Below are 17,641 nucleotides of genomic sequence, written 5' to 3'. Positions count from 1 at the left end.
TATAGATAAAGGACAAAACTTGCAATTCACTCTTAAATTGTTTAAGTAAGTCTTTTTTATACGTTACAACGTTATATTCCGAGTTTTATAAATACTTTGCAACGTTATGTTTAGAGTTTTATAGAGTATCATAATTTAAAATCTAAAAGAGGGAAAAAAACTATTGAGTTGAAAATAACTTTAATTAATCGTATTATGAATTTACATCGAGATAGATGGCAAATAGGCAAAAATCTGCGCTGCTACCCCTTTTTGAATAGCAAAACGAAATCTTTTAAAAGCTACCTTCATGGATCTCAGGGTCATAACATTACTATGCATGATCTTTTGAACTCGACTAAGTAGGTTCACAACCTCTGACGCCAGGAAACCGAAAGTATCAAATGCAAATGGGATAAACACGTGCTGGCATCGATTTTGGTATCAAATACCAGTATCGATTTTGAAGATCATAAAAACGAATACCAGTATCGATTCATCACGGTACGATACTGGCACTCAACATAGCAATCATAAAAAACTATTTTGTTTTAAATACTACTACTTTTCAACAAATTTTAAATCGGAATTTCGAGAAAAAAATAAACACATCAAAGTATAAAGCTTTGTAAAAAAAGTTAACAAACACTGGTTATTTAAGAAAAAATTAAATAAAAATTAAATGAGTTATCGACAATTATTATTTTTAGTATAAGCATGAAATGAAATAAAAATATAATACATTTTCGCTGCTTATACCGACATGAAATAAAAAAATAATACATTTTCGCTGCTTATTATTATTGTGAGTTTTCACTGTCCAAGTTTCTACTTCATCTTTCTCTTTGTCTAATCTTTCTTTTCTTTTTCTACAAAATATGGCATTGGTAGTGAGTACCTTTTTTGACTTTTGAGACCCACTGAAAGATTCCCTAGACCTGGGCCCAACAGTAGATTCATTGGGCTTGGGCCCAACAGTAGATTCATTGGGCTTGGGCCCAACAGATTTTCCCTTATTGCCCTTCTTGGGTGCTTGTTTCACAAACCCATCACCTTTCTTGTAAACCGGAACGTTCCCTTCACATACTACTCTAATCCTAGCCTTGTCATTTCTCAAAAATGACAACTCCCTTTTGGTAAGAACGGCATGCCTCCTAACTTGTTCTTTAACCTCCTTTGTAGATCCAAATTGTTGACCCAAGTAAAACCTTGCTTCATGCATCCTACTCTTTCCCTGTTCAAACAGTTAAGAGTCTCAACAGCTAATAAATAATTTAACAAATGTTTACGTAAATAATAAACAATTAAGTAAACAAATGCTAACCTTTTGTTTATTCCTGATTTCCCTTAGCTTTTGGCTCCTTCTTGTTTCAAAATCTTCCATTGATTCATCAGTTAAGCTATCAAATGATTCATAGCTAAGGTTGTCATCAATTTCATTTTCATAATCCACTTCATTTCTAACATCATCAATGCCAGAATTACGGTTGCCCACATATTCTTCATCCTCATCTACAAAAACATTGAAGTCCCTCATATCAACTTCCGTTTCTTCCACCTCATAATCATTGTCAACTACGTAGTCACTGTCTTCTGAATCATCACCCTCATTCTGACTTTGATGAGAACAGTCAGCCTCACTACCACCCTCATCCTCAGCCTCCCTATTACCCTCATTCTCATTCGTACAATTTACCTCACCCTCATTATCTTTATGACCCTCAATGTTTGGGAATACTCCAGAAAAATCAATGTCATCAAAGTTAAAACCATCTACACTTGTACCCTCTTTTGCATTATTAGTCTCAATCTCTATATTATCATTGTTACCTACTGGATTATCAACATACATATTACTTGTATTCTTATTAGCACTAGATGACCCTTCAACATACTCAAGCATCAATCTCCTTCTAGGTACCAGCTTTTTTTTGTTTTGTCTAACACCAACACCTGGACATTTTGGTTTTCCTCTACTAATTCCTCAATAACAACCCTAGATCCCTCAAGTGATTTTAAATAAGTATCAACCATAGATGTTCCATGTTCAATGTAAAAGTTGATTAACTTATTTTCACCCACATATTTTGCCAAGTTACGAACATCAGCATCACACCCTAAAGCTACGAAACCAGTATCTAAATCTCCACCTGGTATTTGAAAATGATAATAAAGTGGCACCTTTTCTTTGAACAACTTTAGTTCTCGCATCATCCAATCAACTTCATGGACAGAAAACTCATCAATGTCGATGTAATCCACATATGCTGACCTTCCTTGTAGATACCTTCTGCTTGGAAACGTCCTAAAAGATCCACCATAGAAGATTTTTGCAGAAAACAAACTAGGGTTTCCTTCTATTCAAAAATCATAACAAAAAACAGGCAAAACACTGTGTATCAGTAATTTTCTAACACAAACACTTCAAAATCGCTAAATGTTTGAACTTTAGCACAATCAGACAAAAAAACTTACTGTAATCATGATCTGGAATGAAATCATCATACTCGTCCCTAATGTACCAACCCATTCTGTTCGATCGATCCTAAACGCACCGATTATCTCTTCAATCGCCTGGATTTTGCAGAGAAAGTGAAGAGACAGGGAGGGTTTCTAGGTGTTAGTGTGAGAGAGATGAGAAGAAATGAGAGGGAAAACCATAAATATCAACTGACATCCATGGACTATAATGTGCAATTGCAAAAGTAGACATCAAATCGAGGTGAAAGGACTAAATTACCCTCACGTGAGGGGTTTTAACAGAGAAATTTAACTTAAGTTAGGGCTGGGGACCAAGCGAGTGCATTTTTGACAAGTTTTGGGACTACGACTGTAATTAGTAAACCACTGGGACCAAGTGTAAAATTTTTACAAACCACAGGGACCAACCAAGCATTTAACTCTTTTCTATTTTTTGGGTCGTTCGACAACAGGTGACTCGCGCCGCAACGCGCGAGACAATAAACCTAGGAAATGTTAATTAAAAATATCGTTTTATCATACAAATCGATTCTTTTAACTTCCCATACAAACAATAAAAGTTAATTAAAGATATCGTTTTATCATACTGACCGATTTTTAACTTCCAATACAAACAATAAAAGTAGTATGAACAAAATATTTTTATTATTTTGACTGCAAAGCTTTTTAGACTAAAGGGTGTTGAGGGCATGAGTTGGATCATCAATGACACATAGGACTATTAATAAATTGCTACACCATCCCCTTGCCTCACCCATCATGGTTGACATAGATTAAACCATGGCAACCATGAACCTACTTTCCTTTTTAAATAGAGTTAATTACTATTTTCGTCCCTGTGGTTTGTCAAAAATCACTATTTCAGTCCATTAGTTTAAAATTGTGATTTCAGTCCCTGTGGTTTCACTTCCGTAACCATTTCAGTCCACCTCCGTTAACCCCATCCATCTATTCTGTTAAGTACACGTGAATTGACCATAATGCCCTTATTAATAAAAAACAAAAAGATATCTAAATGAGGTCATTACTGTTTCCATCCCTGTGGTTTGTCAAAAATCACTATTTCAGTCCCTGTGGTTTCACTTTCGTAACCATTTCAGTCCAGTCTCCTAACACCGTCTATTTTACCGTTAAGTTTTTAATGAAATACCTATATTACCCTTGTGTTAATTAAATAAAAAACCATGGAAATTTAAAAGAGTGTATTCTAGGACCCACTTGTTAAAACACAACCCCACGCTACCCCACCCCACTCCACTCCATCCCTGCTCTCATTTCAGGCAAAAGTTTCCGTTCATCTTCTCCGGCATCACAGGGACGAAAAAGTAATTAACTCATTAGGTATCTTTTTGTTTTTTTATTAATAAGGGCATTATGGTCAATTCACGTGTACTTAACAGAATAAATGGATGGGGTTAAGAGAGGTGGACTGAAATGGTTACGAAAGTGAAACCACAGGGACTGAAATCGCAATTTTTAAACTAATGGACTGAAATAGTGATTTTTGACAAACCACAGGGACCAAAACAGTAATTAACTCTTTTAAATATTTCTTTTTCCTTTTTCACAAAAATAAATTAAAATAAGAAAATAATTGTTTGGGACATGACCACACCCTTAGGGTAGTGACTTTGGATGGTGGATTAGAAGTGGGTGACATGACGCTGATGTGGAGGGGCATGGTGACCATAAGGGTCATGACCACACCTTATAGCCTAACGGAATAAAGGTTATCTGGCAAAAAGTTATTTTTATAGGTGGACTTGAAGTACCAAAACTAAGTTATCACAAATATCAACATCCACTGAAGAGGCTAAAACAATTCATCTCTACTAGTCCATCATTCACGTTGATCTTTACGTTTTCCATATTTTTTTTAACAGCCAACGAATCCTCTAAATGAGCTACTAGCGAAATTCATCATATTAGGATACACTCGCCTCCGAACCAAGAAAACCCCTCAACTAGGGCCGGAGCCCGTGAACATTCGCCCGAAGGCACGACAATATGGTGAAGCAAAACCCGCTCAGTTCAATAATCGAACTAGCAATCTCCGCTAGTAGAGAGAACCCTCAACTAGGGCCGAAGCCCGTGGCGTGAACACTCGCCTAAAGGCACGACAACACGGTGAGGTAAAACCCGCTCAGTTCAATGATCGAACTAGGGATCTCCACCTAGTCTCCCATCATCACCAAGTGCCGCAGAAACTAAGGAGGAGGACAGGAATCCAATCCGTGTCAGTTAGAATAACAGGTCTCTCTTACTACTTCACCAGCTCATTAGCTTATTATAGCCTTACTATATCAAACTAGTTATCTTTTAATTTCGTATTATTTAATATGTAAAAAAATTCAAAGCTTGAATTTTAAAAATTTTATAAAAGTTCAAGATAAGGTTTTAAAAAAAAAAACATTAAAAAAAGCAAATAAGAAAATCAGTAAAAAACATAAAAAGGGAGAAGTACCCAACCTCCAATTTCCATTCATTCTTCTTCCCCAGCTGAAAGTAAAACAAGAAAAAAGAAACCCATCCCATCCGTCACCACGGATGCCCCCTACGGACTCCTCACGGTCACCGGCTCCGAACCTAGATGGACGTTCACGGACGCCGTGCAGTCATCACAAACGCCATTGTCGCCTTGTGGGTGAACTTGGTAATTGATTATTAAAAAGCAAAAAAGAACAAAGTTCAAGTATTAATTGACAAACACCCTCGTAGTTGGATGGCGAATTTAGCTACTAACATAAACCGTCAGGAGTCGAGTCACGACAGCAGGAAGTAAGAGAAGTTCAAGCTACAGACCGCACCCGCACCCACACCCGCACCATTGTCAAAAGCAGTCCTCCAATCATCCTTTTACTAAAACAGCTTGTCAACTTTCCTGAAACAAACAAATTCATATCTTATGGAAATTTAAATGGGTTATTGGATTTTATCACCCCTAACTATCACTTTGACGCCCGCCACCCCCAACTTAACACGTAGTGCGTTCTGTCACCATGTCGTTAACTGATCAATAACTTTTGATCCTATTACTATACTTTTGAGGGTGTCCTAAGATCCCTAAAACCTTCCTAAGATCCCTATGACACCCCCAAAAGTATAGTAACAGGATTAAAAGTTAGTGATCAGTTAACGACGTGGTGACAGAACACACTAAATGTTAAGTTGGGGGTGACGGGCGTCAAAGTGATAGTTGGGGGTGGCAGCGGCCAATAGCCAATAGTTGGAGGTGATAAAATCCAATAATCCAACTTAAATTATCTACTATAACTAAAACCAATGACGGCAATAGTGATTTCATTTTATTGGTTGATTTGGGTGGCCACTTGCAACCCGGCCACCTGCAACCCAAATATATATATATTTTTTTTTGCTAAATTACGATTTTTTCCCGTTTATATTTAAAGTCATGCATGGCACTCCTCTATTGGCCCAACAAATTTACGATTTTATCCAGTTTTAAAATTACGATTTTACAAGCAGTTCAAAATTATGCTTTTACCCTCATTTAAAAATAAATTTACGCTTTTGCTCCCAGCTAAAAATTTTAAATTTTCCCTCGGTTCAACATTATGATTTTGCCCCGTTTAAATTTACAGTTTTGCCATTAGGTTTTTCCCTTATAATAACGATTTTGTCATCTGTTCAAAATTATGTTTGTACCCCCATTTTGAAAATAAATTTACGCTTTTGTTCCCATCTAAAAATTTCAATTTTGCCCTCGATTCAAAATTACAATTTTGCCCCGTTTAAATTTACAGTTTTGCCATTAGTTTTTTTTTCTCACACAGCCAAGTTACGATTTTGCCTTCAACCCCATTGGTCCATTTAATTTAGGATTTTATCCCTGAAACAAAATTATGATTTCCCCCTCAGTTCAAAGTTACGTTTTTCCCATCGTTTTTATTTTTCTAGCAAAACTATAAAAGTTTTTTGTTTTAATTGGTTGACTCGATTTAATTTTTTTTTTTTTTTCATCTAAAGGAGCAGTACCGCTCATTAGTTCTGAAAAATTATAGTTTGCCCTGAGCCCAAAATTACAGTTTTATCACCGTTTTTGTTTTTTCCTAGCAAAATTATAACAGTGTTCTTTTAATTGATTGAAAACTATTCAGCCATCGCCCCGCAACGCGGGCGGGGCATCAACTAGTTAAACAATAAAGAGAACCCATATTTGGAACTATTTGTCAAAAAATGCTTAGTCTTACTCATAAAGCACCCTAAATCAACGTATTCATAATCTTTTTCCACTAATTATTTATTAAAAAGGTAAAAATTACGTACAAAAAGTGTGACCCGTAAATAATAGTCATTTGACCGAACATTTTTTGACCCATTAGCCAGCCCTTTATTTCACCATCTCTTACACATTATCATAAATCTCATTATTACGTACCTCGAATTCTGCATCTGATTCAAGTAAAATCTTCATTAATCAATCATGTTCTGAGTGCATAAGAACATAACTGTCGTTCGTGTTCCCACCAGGGAGCATGGTAGAAGCAGGAACCGGGGGCATTTGGTTTTTCGAATCAGATTTTCTAAGTTGCGCATGAGATTCAGCTTCTTGTTGGAACATTTTCACGATTTCTTGTAGCTCAAGTTTTCTCACCTCGACTTCCTCTTCCATGGCGGGATTTTTAAGTCCAAGGTAAAGTAATCCTATGAAAATTAATATGATGCCTAAAAGGGCGAGAATACAAGAAAACAAAAGAAACGCAAACGGTGAATTTTCTGAACCGGGGATCCCGTCCACGTTTATACCAAAGAGACCCGTGATTATTGAAAGGACAAGACCGCAGCCACCGAAGACTCCTAGGTTGTGTGTCACACGTAGGCTTTTGTCCTGCAAAGTTGTTACAAAATCACATGAACATTAACTGATATAATATTAAATGCCACCAAGTAACCAAAACCATGTGGAATAACAAAAACGACCTTGATTTCATGAAAGATAAAACGATTATAATTTATAATACATTGACATGTAACAAACGAGAATATTATATTTTTGAGTAAAATGCCATTTTCATCCCTGGGGTTTGGCCAATTTTGCGACTTTCGTCCAAAGGTTTGTTTTTCCGCATCTAAATCCAAAAGGTTTGAAATCTCGTCATTTTCATCTGACTCGTTAACTCCATCCATTTTTCTCCGTTAAGTCAAGGGTATTTCCGTCTTTTTGGTTAATTTAAAGGGCAATTTGGTCTTTTTCAGGGACATTTGGTCTTTTTACATAATGTAAAAAAGACAGAAATGCCCTTTAAGTTGGCAAAAAAGACGGAAACACCTCTGACTTAACGGAGAAAAATGGATGGAGTTAACGAGCCGGATGAAAATGGCAATATCTCAAACCTTCTAGATTCAGATGCGGAAAACCAAACCTTTGGACGAAAGTCGCAAACCTGGCCAAACCTCAAGGACGAAAAATAGCAGTTTACTCTATATTTTTTAAAAACTTATTTTTGGTCGTCTTGCATTTATTTGTGGGTCAACCCACAAACAAATTTTTTTTTTTCATTTTTTAAGAACTATCTAAAAAACTATTGTACATGCAATTGCAAAAATTATACCAAAAAATCCAAGTTTTCCTGATAAAGCGGTTTAAGGCGTATTATACATTTAAATACACTCCGGATGACGGTTTTTGAACCCGTTTCATTTTCAATTAAATCATCTAGAAGAACCCATCAAACATGTTCAGAGATAAAAATAAATAAATAAATAACCCAAATAACTGGGTCAAAAATGCCACCTTTAATGAATATGAGAAAAAAAGGCATACTTGTAACCAGGCGCGGACCGTACTCTGCATGACATCTTGTACGGTAAACAAACGTCCCCGTACAGCTTCTTGTTCCTCAATCATTTGTCTAGTACTCTTTGTAATCCCTTCAAGCAAATATTTTGCTGTGTTGCCTTTCAAATGCTGAAGGAGCTCAAAAACAATCTCTTCTCTAGCATGTAGAGACCACTTTACCCTTATAACCTTCAAGGGAAGAATACAAAACAATAATAATAATGATAATGATGAAGTTACTTAGACAAGAGAAAATACTGAACAAATCGACAAGGATAGATGGTAAGCATTGGGTGGGTATTAGGGCTATTCATCTTATCCGCGACCCGAAACCCGGCCCAATTTTAAAGCCACCCGAACCCGAATTAGAGAATACCTGAAAAATCCGAACCCAACCAACCTGAACCTTCTATGGGTCGGTTATTGGGTCACTTTTTCCCAGCCAAAAACCAGAACAACTCGAGCCGAAAACCCAGAAAAAAAAACCCAAACATTTCTTGTGTTTTTTTATAGATGTATTTTGGTTTTGAGTCTAGTATTTGGAAAATCAAGTTTTTAGACTTTTGAACATTATAATATCATATTGTCAAATTACTTTTCATTTTACATCTAAACCCGAAAACCGAACAACCCGAACCCGATCAACCCGAACTTCAAATGGGTCGATTATTGGTTCACTTTTTCTGAACCCAAAACCCCGAACAATCCGACCCGAAAAACCTGAAACCCGAAGAACACCCCTAGTGGGATGTCTGGTTGTGCAACGGGTCAAAATGGGTTTGGGTTGAAACATGCCATTTTCAAAATGGGCTGGGCTGACTTGACCGGCAAGCACGTGTTGTCCAATTAAAAAAAAAATTATGCAAATTATTAGTGCAATAACTATGGTTACCAAGACAAATTTATTATAGTGACAATCTAATTTAAGAGGATGTGTGCTTTAAAATAGATGTAGGATGTCTTTCAAGTTGTTTAACGTATTCCGTCTTAACTAATACATACAAATAAACTTTGGATAAATTTATGATACCTGTGAAGATAATCTTCTGATTTCTTGGTTTAGTATAATGCTGAATAGATGTAAATCCTCGTGGTTTCTCCTGATAAAATGAAAGAAGATGGAGTTGTTAATACTTTTTTTTTTTAATTTTCAATTGTGGAAAATGATTCGCATCAAGTTTTAAGAACCTGTTCATAAACTTCAGTTCAACTTCATCTGCTGCTCCAAAGATGTATTTCCGAAATAGTCTAACAAAGTTACAAACCAAAGATTACAAAAATATTATAAAATCAAAAAACTTAATAGCCATATATATTAGAGTAAAATACCATTTTCGGCCCTAAGGTTTGGCCACTTTGCCTAAAAAGATAGTAATACCCGACTTAATGGAAAAAATGGATGGAGTTAACAAGTTGGATGAAAATGGCAAGATTTCAAACTTTTTGGATCCAAATGCGGAAAAAACAAACCTTTGGATGAAACTCGCAAAACTGGCCAAACCTCAGGGACAAAAATGGTATTTTACTCTAGATTATATTACACACGTATCAATTACTAAGAAGAATTGAAAAATGGGAGGTGAATAATGATTTGTACACTAGTATAATTGCCATGTACGACATAGAATATTAAATTAATTATGCTATATCAGTGTGTGTGATTTATGTAATTATGTTGTATAATGGCGTAAAAGTCACCTATCATCCCATCGGGCAAGGCGGCATGCTAAGAGTGCTATAACTTCATGAATAGTTTGCGGTAGACTACTACCTCCTGCAGCAAGCAGCTCCTGTTGAAGCCGTCCACAATTTAAAAGAAAAACAATCAAATCGAACAGCTTCTTCAGGCATGAAACAAAAACTTTAAAAATATAAAATATAAAACTTGAAGTTATCAATAAGGTTGAGTAATAGGTCGAATGTATGCGGTAAAATAGGTCATTTAAAAGTATGACCTGACAGTTGACACAGGCATGGTCAAGTTGGATTGACCCGCTAACACTTTCTTCTCTATTTTAGGAAACAGTTATAGATATCAGATATTCGGAAGCATAATTATGATTGCACAAACAATTTTGTTTAAATAATAATCTAAATCTCTGAATAAAACGAGTTACGGAATGCATTAAAGATTAGGCGACTTTCAGCTTGTTCGACCCAATTGACCCTTTCCCGTTTAGCTAAATATATTTATGAGTAAAATGCCATTTTCGGCCTTGAGGTTTGGCCACTTTTGCAACTTTCGTCCAAAGGTTTGTTTTTCCGCATCTAGATCCAAAAGGTTTAACATCTTGCCATTTTCATCCAGCTCGTTAACTCCATCCATTTTTCTCTGTTAAGGAGGGGTATTTCCGTCTTTTTGGTTAACTTAAAGGGCAATTTGGTCTTTTTTACTTTATGTACAAGCATTTAGCATAATGTACAAGCATTCAAAATACCCTTACTAAACAAAAAACAAATAGGCAAAAAGATAAAAAAATACCCCTAACTTAACGGAGGAAAATGGATGCAGTTAACTAGCCGGATGAAAATGGCAAGATTTCAAACCTTTTGGAACCCGAAATACAAACCTTTGGACGAAAGTCGCAAAACTGGCCAAACCTCATGGACGAAAAATGGCATTTTACTCATATTTTTATTTTCACATGTTTAAGATAAACACAACCGAAACCGACACTAAACAAACCATATACAGTGACAGTTGCACAAAACAAACCTGGACTTCTGAAACTCCTAGGACATTGATGTTTGTGGCATCACCTTTGACGTGCAACGCAGTAACTAAAAAGTTTTGAGCTTGCCATGATCGTAGGACAACCGGAATGTCATCTTCTTCAACATACGGGTCACCGGCCGACTGCCCTAAAAGTTCGAATAACAGTCCACCAGCAACCCTAACGGGAACCTGTGTAGACCCTAAAAACCATGAGACTATATCATGAAAACATAAGAGCACAATGTATTTTAATATAATAAGACAATTCGCAAACAACATGCATAACTAAAGAATTGATATTTACAAGACAGAAAATCAGGATGCTACTTGCAAAAAAAGAAAGTAAGAGTAAAATGCCAAAATCGTCCCTGAGGTTTGGGCACTTCTGCCTGTTACATCCAAAATAAGATTTTTTTGTAACTGGACCCCTGACGTTTCATTTTCGTTGTCATTTCCATCCAAATCACAAACCTATTTAAAACGTATGGTTAACACAAGGATGATTTTGGCAATTACGTTAACTCAGAGACGATTTTGGCAATTTAACCATTTTTTTTTTTTGTTTTTTAATTTTCTTTTTTATCTTTTAATAAAAAAACAAATATAATTATAAATATAGTGCAAGTTTAAAATACAAAAGGCTCTTAACGTGAAACGGTACGCGACCACCAAATAACGTGAGTGATTAGGGTTAACCAACCCATGTATAATTATGCAAATAACGTGCGTAATTATGTATTATAACATGCATATTTTAAAAATGAACATGCGTAATTCACTTCCCGTATAAATATAATATATATACATATACACAGTCACACACATTTATATATTGGCACACTAATTACTAGTTACCAGTTAGTTATACTTAATTCAAATTATTGGACAAAAGTGAAGACGGTTAGTTGACCCGGCGTGCCGCGCGCCCTTTCTTCACCTCAACTAAATTTGTATATTTAAGAAAGGTATAAAATATAATTACCTCATAAAGTAGATGTTTCATACGCTCACTTATAAGCTTGCTTTCATCTCTTAAAGCAATACTGATAGCAGGATGTAACCATTTTGAGTTACTTAACCACATTGTAACAGAAGGATGTCCTGCATCAACATGACACCACCACGTGGGCCCCCCAGGCCGCTCCCAGTAAGGCGCAGCAATATCAGCAACCGTAACTTCATTATCACTAATTTGAAACTCTGTATGTTGAGCTTCCCAACACCCGTCCACTTGTATTGTCTCCACAAGTTGATTAATCCTGGACCACCCGATCGGGACCCAATAATTTGTGGTATATATATTATCATTAACACGCGGCTCGTCTAAATTATCGATCCCGGTTTTAAATCCTTGCTTTTTCCACCCGATTATATCTTGTGGCCTGCACTTTTTATGGCTACGTTTAGCTTCAAAAGCACAAATTAGTCCGTCGGTCCACATGGCACAATCCACTGTGGCATCCTTACCGGCTTGATGCTTCTGATTATTAAACTTTTTCATATTGTTCAGGGATGCGCATACATCACCAGCTATCTAATCATCGAAAGTTTGAAATTCAGAAATGAAAGGAAACAAATCAAGATCAATTTGTTGATACCGCCCTATATTACAGACTTCCTAGCAATTCGTTACGAGAATGATAATCGGATACTAACAATTTTTGACATAACTTCAACAACTTCATTGAACTTTGTAGCAAATAAAAAAACCTTAACCGATTATGAAAAGCTACACAACTTCAAACACAATCAACTTCAACTCAAAAGTCAAAAACTGTGCAATTCATTACGAGAACGATAACCGGATACTTAACAACTTTTGAGACAACTTCATTGAACTTTCTAGCCAAAAAAAAAAAAAAGAACCAATTAAGAAAACCTACACAACTTCAAACACAATCAACTTCAACTCAAAGTAAAAAACTGAGTAATTGGCGATGATAACGATAACCGGATACTCACAACTTTAAAAAACCTGAACCAATTAAGAAAACCTACACAACTTCAAACACAATCAATTGTCAAAAACAGAGCAATTCGTTACGATAACTATACGAAGACATTTCTAGCCCTAACATTGCGATTCTTCACGATATGAAATTATGAATTCTGTAACCACAAAATTGTTATTAATTTCTCAGCACAAACAATTTGTTCGTAATCGCAAAACTGTTTGCATACTAGAATTTCAGATTTGTATATCAGAAAACTGTTTGCATACTAGAATTTCACATTTGTTGTAAATTAATAATAAGCAAATTCGTTCACATAGCGTTATTAAATGAAGTTTCTAGAATCAACAGGAAGTTTAGTTCACGCAGCGTTAGAGATGATGATGATGATAAGAAATTACCGATTTGAGAATCAAAATGTAGAGAGAGAAAGGGAGAGAGACGAGAGTGTTGTTCGTGATACGTGAATTTGTGAGACTGGCAACTCTGATAACCGTCACCCTTGTATAATGTGTATACCCAAAATCTTCTCTTATTTTTTTTTTTTTTTTTTTTTATACTATACACACACCCCCTATTTACTAATTACACCCCCCTATAAAAACATTACATCCATCAATTCATTCATCAATCCTTTGCTTTTTGTTTTTAGTCTTTTTTGTCTTTTTGTTATCTTTTTATTATATTTTAGTGTCTTTTTGTTATTATTATTATTTACTATTAGTAATGAATTATTATTATTATTATTATTATTATTAAAATTGAAAAAAAAAACGTGCAAAATGATCATATTATTGGTGCCTCAAATTATTGATATGCATTCATGTATAGTCGTACACCTTTAACTCTTTATTACATTGTTATATAAAAAAATTATGCTATTAGTTTCACTTACTTCTTTTTTGATGTAGGATTCACAGCCAGTTCCCCCACCTGTGAAAACTAAGGAGGAGATCCTACTTTTCTTTAAGCTTTATGACCCTTTAAAAGAGGAGCTTCGGTAGTAGCCTTCGCTCTCTACAGTTAAAGAGATGTCTGGATTTTCAACAGATCAGGTATAGTTTTTAATTCCCATGTTTCAAGTTTCAACTTAGTTATATAATCTAGCTAGGTTAAGGGTCTTATTTTAGTTTAAATGAGTTTGTTTGGATAATATATATTTTGTAACTACTCAAGCTTGTTCACCTAATATTTTGTAACTAATATTAGTTCACTTTTAGGTGTTCAAGTCTCGTGAAGAGTTGATGGAATGGGTTAGAAACACCGGACGTAGTCTTGGTTACGCTATTGTGACTAAAAGATCGAAAGCTAAAAATGGCTACGTGTCTAAAGTTGTACTTATGTGTGATCGTGGTGGTGTGTATAAATCAGATAAAGATTCAAGTAGAGAGACCGGCACTAGAAAGATAAATTGCCCGTTTGAAATGGTAGGGAAATTTTCAAAAAAGAATGGTTCTTGGACGTTAAAAGTAAAACCTGGTGAGCATAATCATCCACCCGGAGAATGTATGGAGGGACACCCAATCCTCAAACGATTGACACCTAATGAACACCAATTGGTGGCAGAGTTGACGGGGAAGGGTGTGTTCCCAAAAGATATTTTAGGTGTTATGAAGGAGCGTGATGAAAATAATGTCTCTACAATTAAAAACATATATAACGCACGTGATAAAGCGTTCACATTGTCGTTGTCAAGTTCGTAAATGTTATGGATTACCATGTGCTTGTGAAATCTCAAAATATAAGAAAGCAGGTCAGTGTATTAAACTAAGTTCGTAAGTGTTATGGATTACCATGTGCTTACCAACCTTTTAAACACACCGGGATATGATTTCATGGGGTTGAACCAAGATATTGTCGGACAAAGTTCTTTCGCCAACTCTACAAGTGCGCCAGGCTATGACTTCATGGGGTAAAACCAAGATCAAGCATCACAGGTGATACACAACTATATTCATCTAATTCCAAAAAGCTTCCATGCGTATGTTACACGCATACATAACGTGTTAGGTGATGGAAATTTATCCGTTAGGGAAATGAATATCTGTTGTGTAACCCTTCATTTCCAACTCTGAGGAAGCAACCGTTGAAAATGACTCCGTTAGTTCATTTTCGTTTCTGACGATTTATCCGTTTGGGAAATGAATATCCGTTGTGTAATCCTTCATTTCCATTTCTGATGAAGCAACCATTGAAAATGACTCTGTCTGTTCATTTTTAGTTTCTAAAGATTTGTCCGTTGAGGAAATGAACATCCGTTTGCTTATTCCGTCATTTCCATTTCTGAAGAATACTCGTTGAGGAAAATGACTTCGTCTGTTCATATTCGTTTCTGAGGAATGACCGTTAAGGAAATGACAGGATATTGCCTTGCATATCGCTGGTGGTTATTTGGCAAAGTCACAAATAGACTCCTACGAATAAATTTCGGGACGAAATTTCCTAAAGTAGGGGAGACTGTGACACCTGTGTCACCGCGACCATCAAACAAATACCAAGCCGATGAAATATTGTATTTCATACTTGGGATCTTGTATAAATATGTGTATCTTTTGCACATATCAGTTCTTGTTCAATTTCAAATCCTACAACACTTTCTGGGGAATTATACGCAAACTAGTGCGTAAACGTACTCAGTTTAATGCGACAAATACTCCGGAAGACCATCATATACTTAACATACCTTAAAAAACTTTACATAACTTAGAAATAAGTTTTGAAGGCTTTGGTATGGCAAAAACAAGTTAATTCGCTTACAGGGACTAAACTTGACAAACTGCGAAAGTATGCCAATTTGAACTATAACGAACATTCCGGAACATATCCATAAGCTAAACATACCATAAATATCCTTTACATAGCTTAGAAATAGGCTTTGAGGGGTTTGGTATGCTAAAATAAACTTTTGGGTCATTCAGGGACTAAAGGTGTCAAAAAGTGCACAAGTTTGCACCTTCGCGCATAACTTACGTTCTGAATACATCCGGACATCCAAAAATTTATGTAATCATCCTTATATTATGCCTTAGTGTTTGGCATGAGAAAAATCCATTCGTCGCGCATTTTGGATCGTTTTTCGCGCTTATGCGCATTCCGTCGTAATTAACCGAACATCGCATTCGTACGGCCAAACGAACCAACATCCGACATACTTTTGAGCATGTTTCATGTCCACAATGATTAGGCATCATTTTAGGGCCTTAAAGTTGGCTTTACGGGCCTTAGAAGTGTCGGAAATGGCTTAAATATGCAACAGGGACTAAAACTGTAAATTCTGAAACTTGTTGCCTGATCTGCACCTCCAAGCGGCCCGCCTGGGTTTTGTGCACATCCTGAAGCGGGCCGCATGGCCCCTTCAGTAACAGAATTTTGTCTTTCTTGCACAACTTGGCCTTTCAAACAACCCAAAGGGCAATGCCCTTTCACCAAATCAGGAGCTAAGAGTCACATTAAGCCACCACAACTTTGTGACAAGTGTACGGCTTGGATCGTGGCACGATATTCAAGAAACGACCCTAACGGCTCTACTTTTCCTATAAATACCCCCCCCCCCTTGATGTAAAACCCACACAAATCTGATCAAAATGCTCTAAGTTGATGCCATTGCTTCATACCTGAGCTCTTTGATCTAGATTAGCATTCGGGGACCCTCCGTAAGTATTCTTTCGTTCTTTTATTCGCTTTTCGAGTCCGAAAGTCAACGTTTTGTTGACTTTCTGCATTGACCAGCCGGTGGTTAACACGAAGTTCATGGAACTTCATAACGTGAGCGTGATCACGATGGTTATAGTCCGTAGTGACTATACCTACTGATCACCACGTTATCTAGGCTCAGTGACGAGTCGTAGTTTCGGCCAAAATGTGCATTCTTGCATATTTTGTAAACAAACTACTCGTGAGCATCAAAGCCGTTTGTTTTGATGCCAAACCTGTTTTCTAAACTTAGTTAAGCATGTTCTAACATGCTTAGCTCGTCACTTTTAGTATAGTGCTTATATAGGGTCGTAAGGTAAGCGATCTAAACCATCGCTTATACTTTTGAACCCGACCCATTTGGTCGATCATTAGGATCCGACCAAACACATTAGGTGACCATAGCTGTAACCTTCCGAGGTTATACCTTGTGGTCACGATGTTAGGCGTTCCAGACGCGTTCTACGCGAACGACGCGTAAGGTAGCATAAGCTACCTAAACGGGTCGTAATGGGTCGCAAGCACTTAGGTTAGGTTTCATTTTAGTATGTAGGCTTTGTTAAACCATATTACACGAGTCTCCATACTCGTTTGGTTTACGAACCCGCATACTATCCGATCCTTCCGATTTTGGTCCGGTATATTAATGTAGCTACCTATTAGGTGCCGTTTGATATTCCTTGATCTCTAGCATTATCTGGTTATTACACAAGGAATTCAAAGCAATCTCAGGTGAGTACATTGAACCCCTCTTTTACTGTTTTCCAAACTGTTTTGGGGTGAAACACATGTGCCTACTTGTTACTTTCATGCTTTCCGGTTTTCACATCATATACTTGCTATGTTCGATAGTACATATATAGTACATGATTTCATTGTGTTTATGCTATTTATGCCCATTGTGTGCATATTTAGTACATCACTTTACATACATTTCATGCTATTTATGCCCATTGTATGCATATTTAGTACATCACTTTACAATACATTTCATACTATGTATGCCCATTGTGTGCGTAC

The 17,641-nt window shown here is 36.3% G+C and overlaps 1 protein-coding gene across 1 annotated transcript; it reads right to left on the bottom strand.

The window, feature by feature from the left end:
• Positions 1-5,098: 5,098 nt before the first annotated feature.
• LOC110941130 lies at positions 5,099-13,434 on the bottom strand. Its single transcript, XM_022182754.2, has 10 exons — positions 13,330-13,434; positions 11,959-12,510; positions 10,977-11,165; positions 9,959-10,050; positions 9,449-9,508; positions 9,291-9,360; positions 8,246-8,449; positions 7,228-7,309; positions 6,860-7,125; positions 5,099-5,341 (listed from the first exon to the last, which is right to left on the bottom strand). The coding sequence occupies exons 2-9, from the start codon at positions 12,475-12,477 to the stop codon at positions 6,899-6,901; spliced, it is 1,443 nt and encodes a 480-aa protein (XP_022038446.1). The 5' UTR covers positions 12,478-12,510; positions 13,330-13,434; the 3' UTR covers positions 5,099-5,341; positions 6,860-6,898.
• Positions 13,435-17,641: the final 4,207 nt, after the last annotated feature.

The sequence above is a fragment of the Helianthus annuus genome, chromosome 5 (genome assembly GCF_002127325.2).
Source record: "Helianthus annuus cultivar XRQ/B chromosome 5, HanXRQr2.0-SUNRISE, whole genome shotgun sequence".
Taxonomy (NCBI): Eukaryota; Viridiplantae; Streptophyta; class Magnoliopsida; order Asterales; family Asteraceae; genus Helianthus; species Helianthus annuus.
The sequence above is the reverse complement of the archived record's forward strand: the minus strand, read 5'-3'. Positions and strand labels throughout refer to the sequence as shown.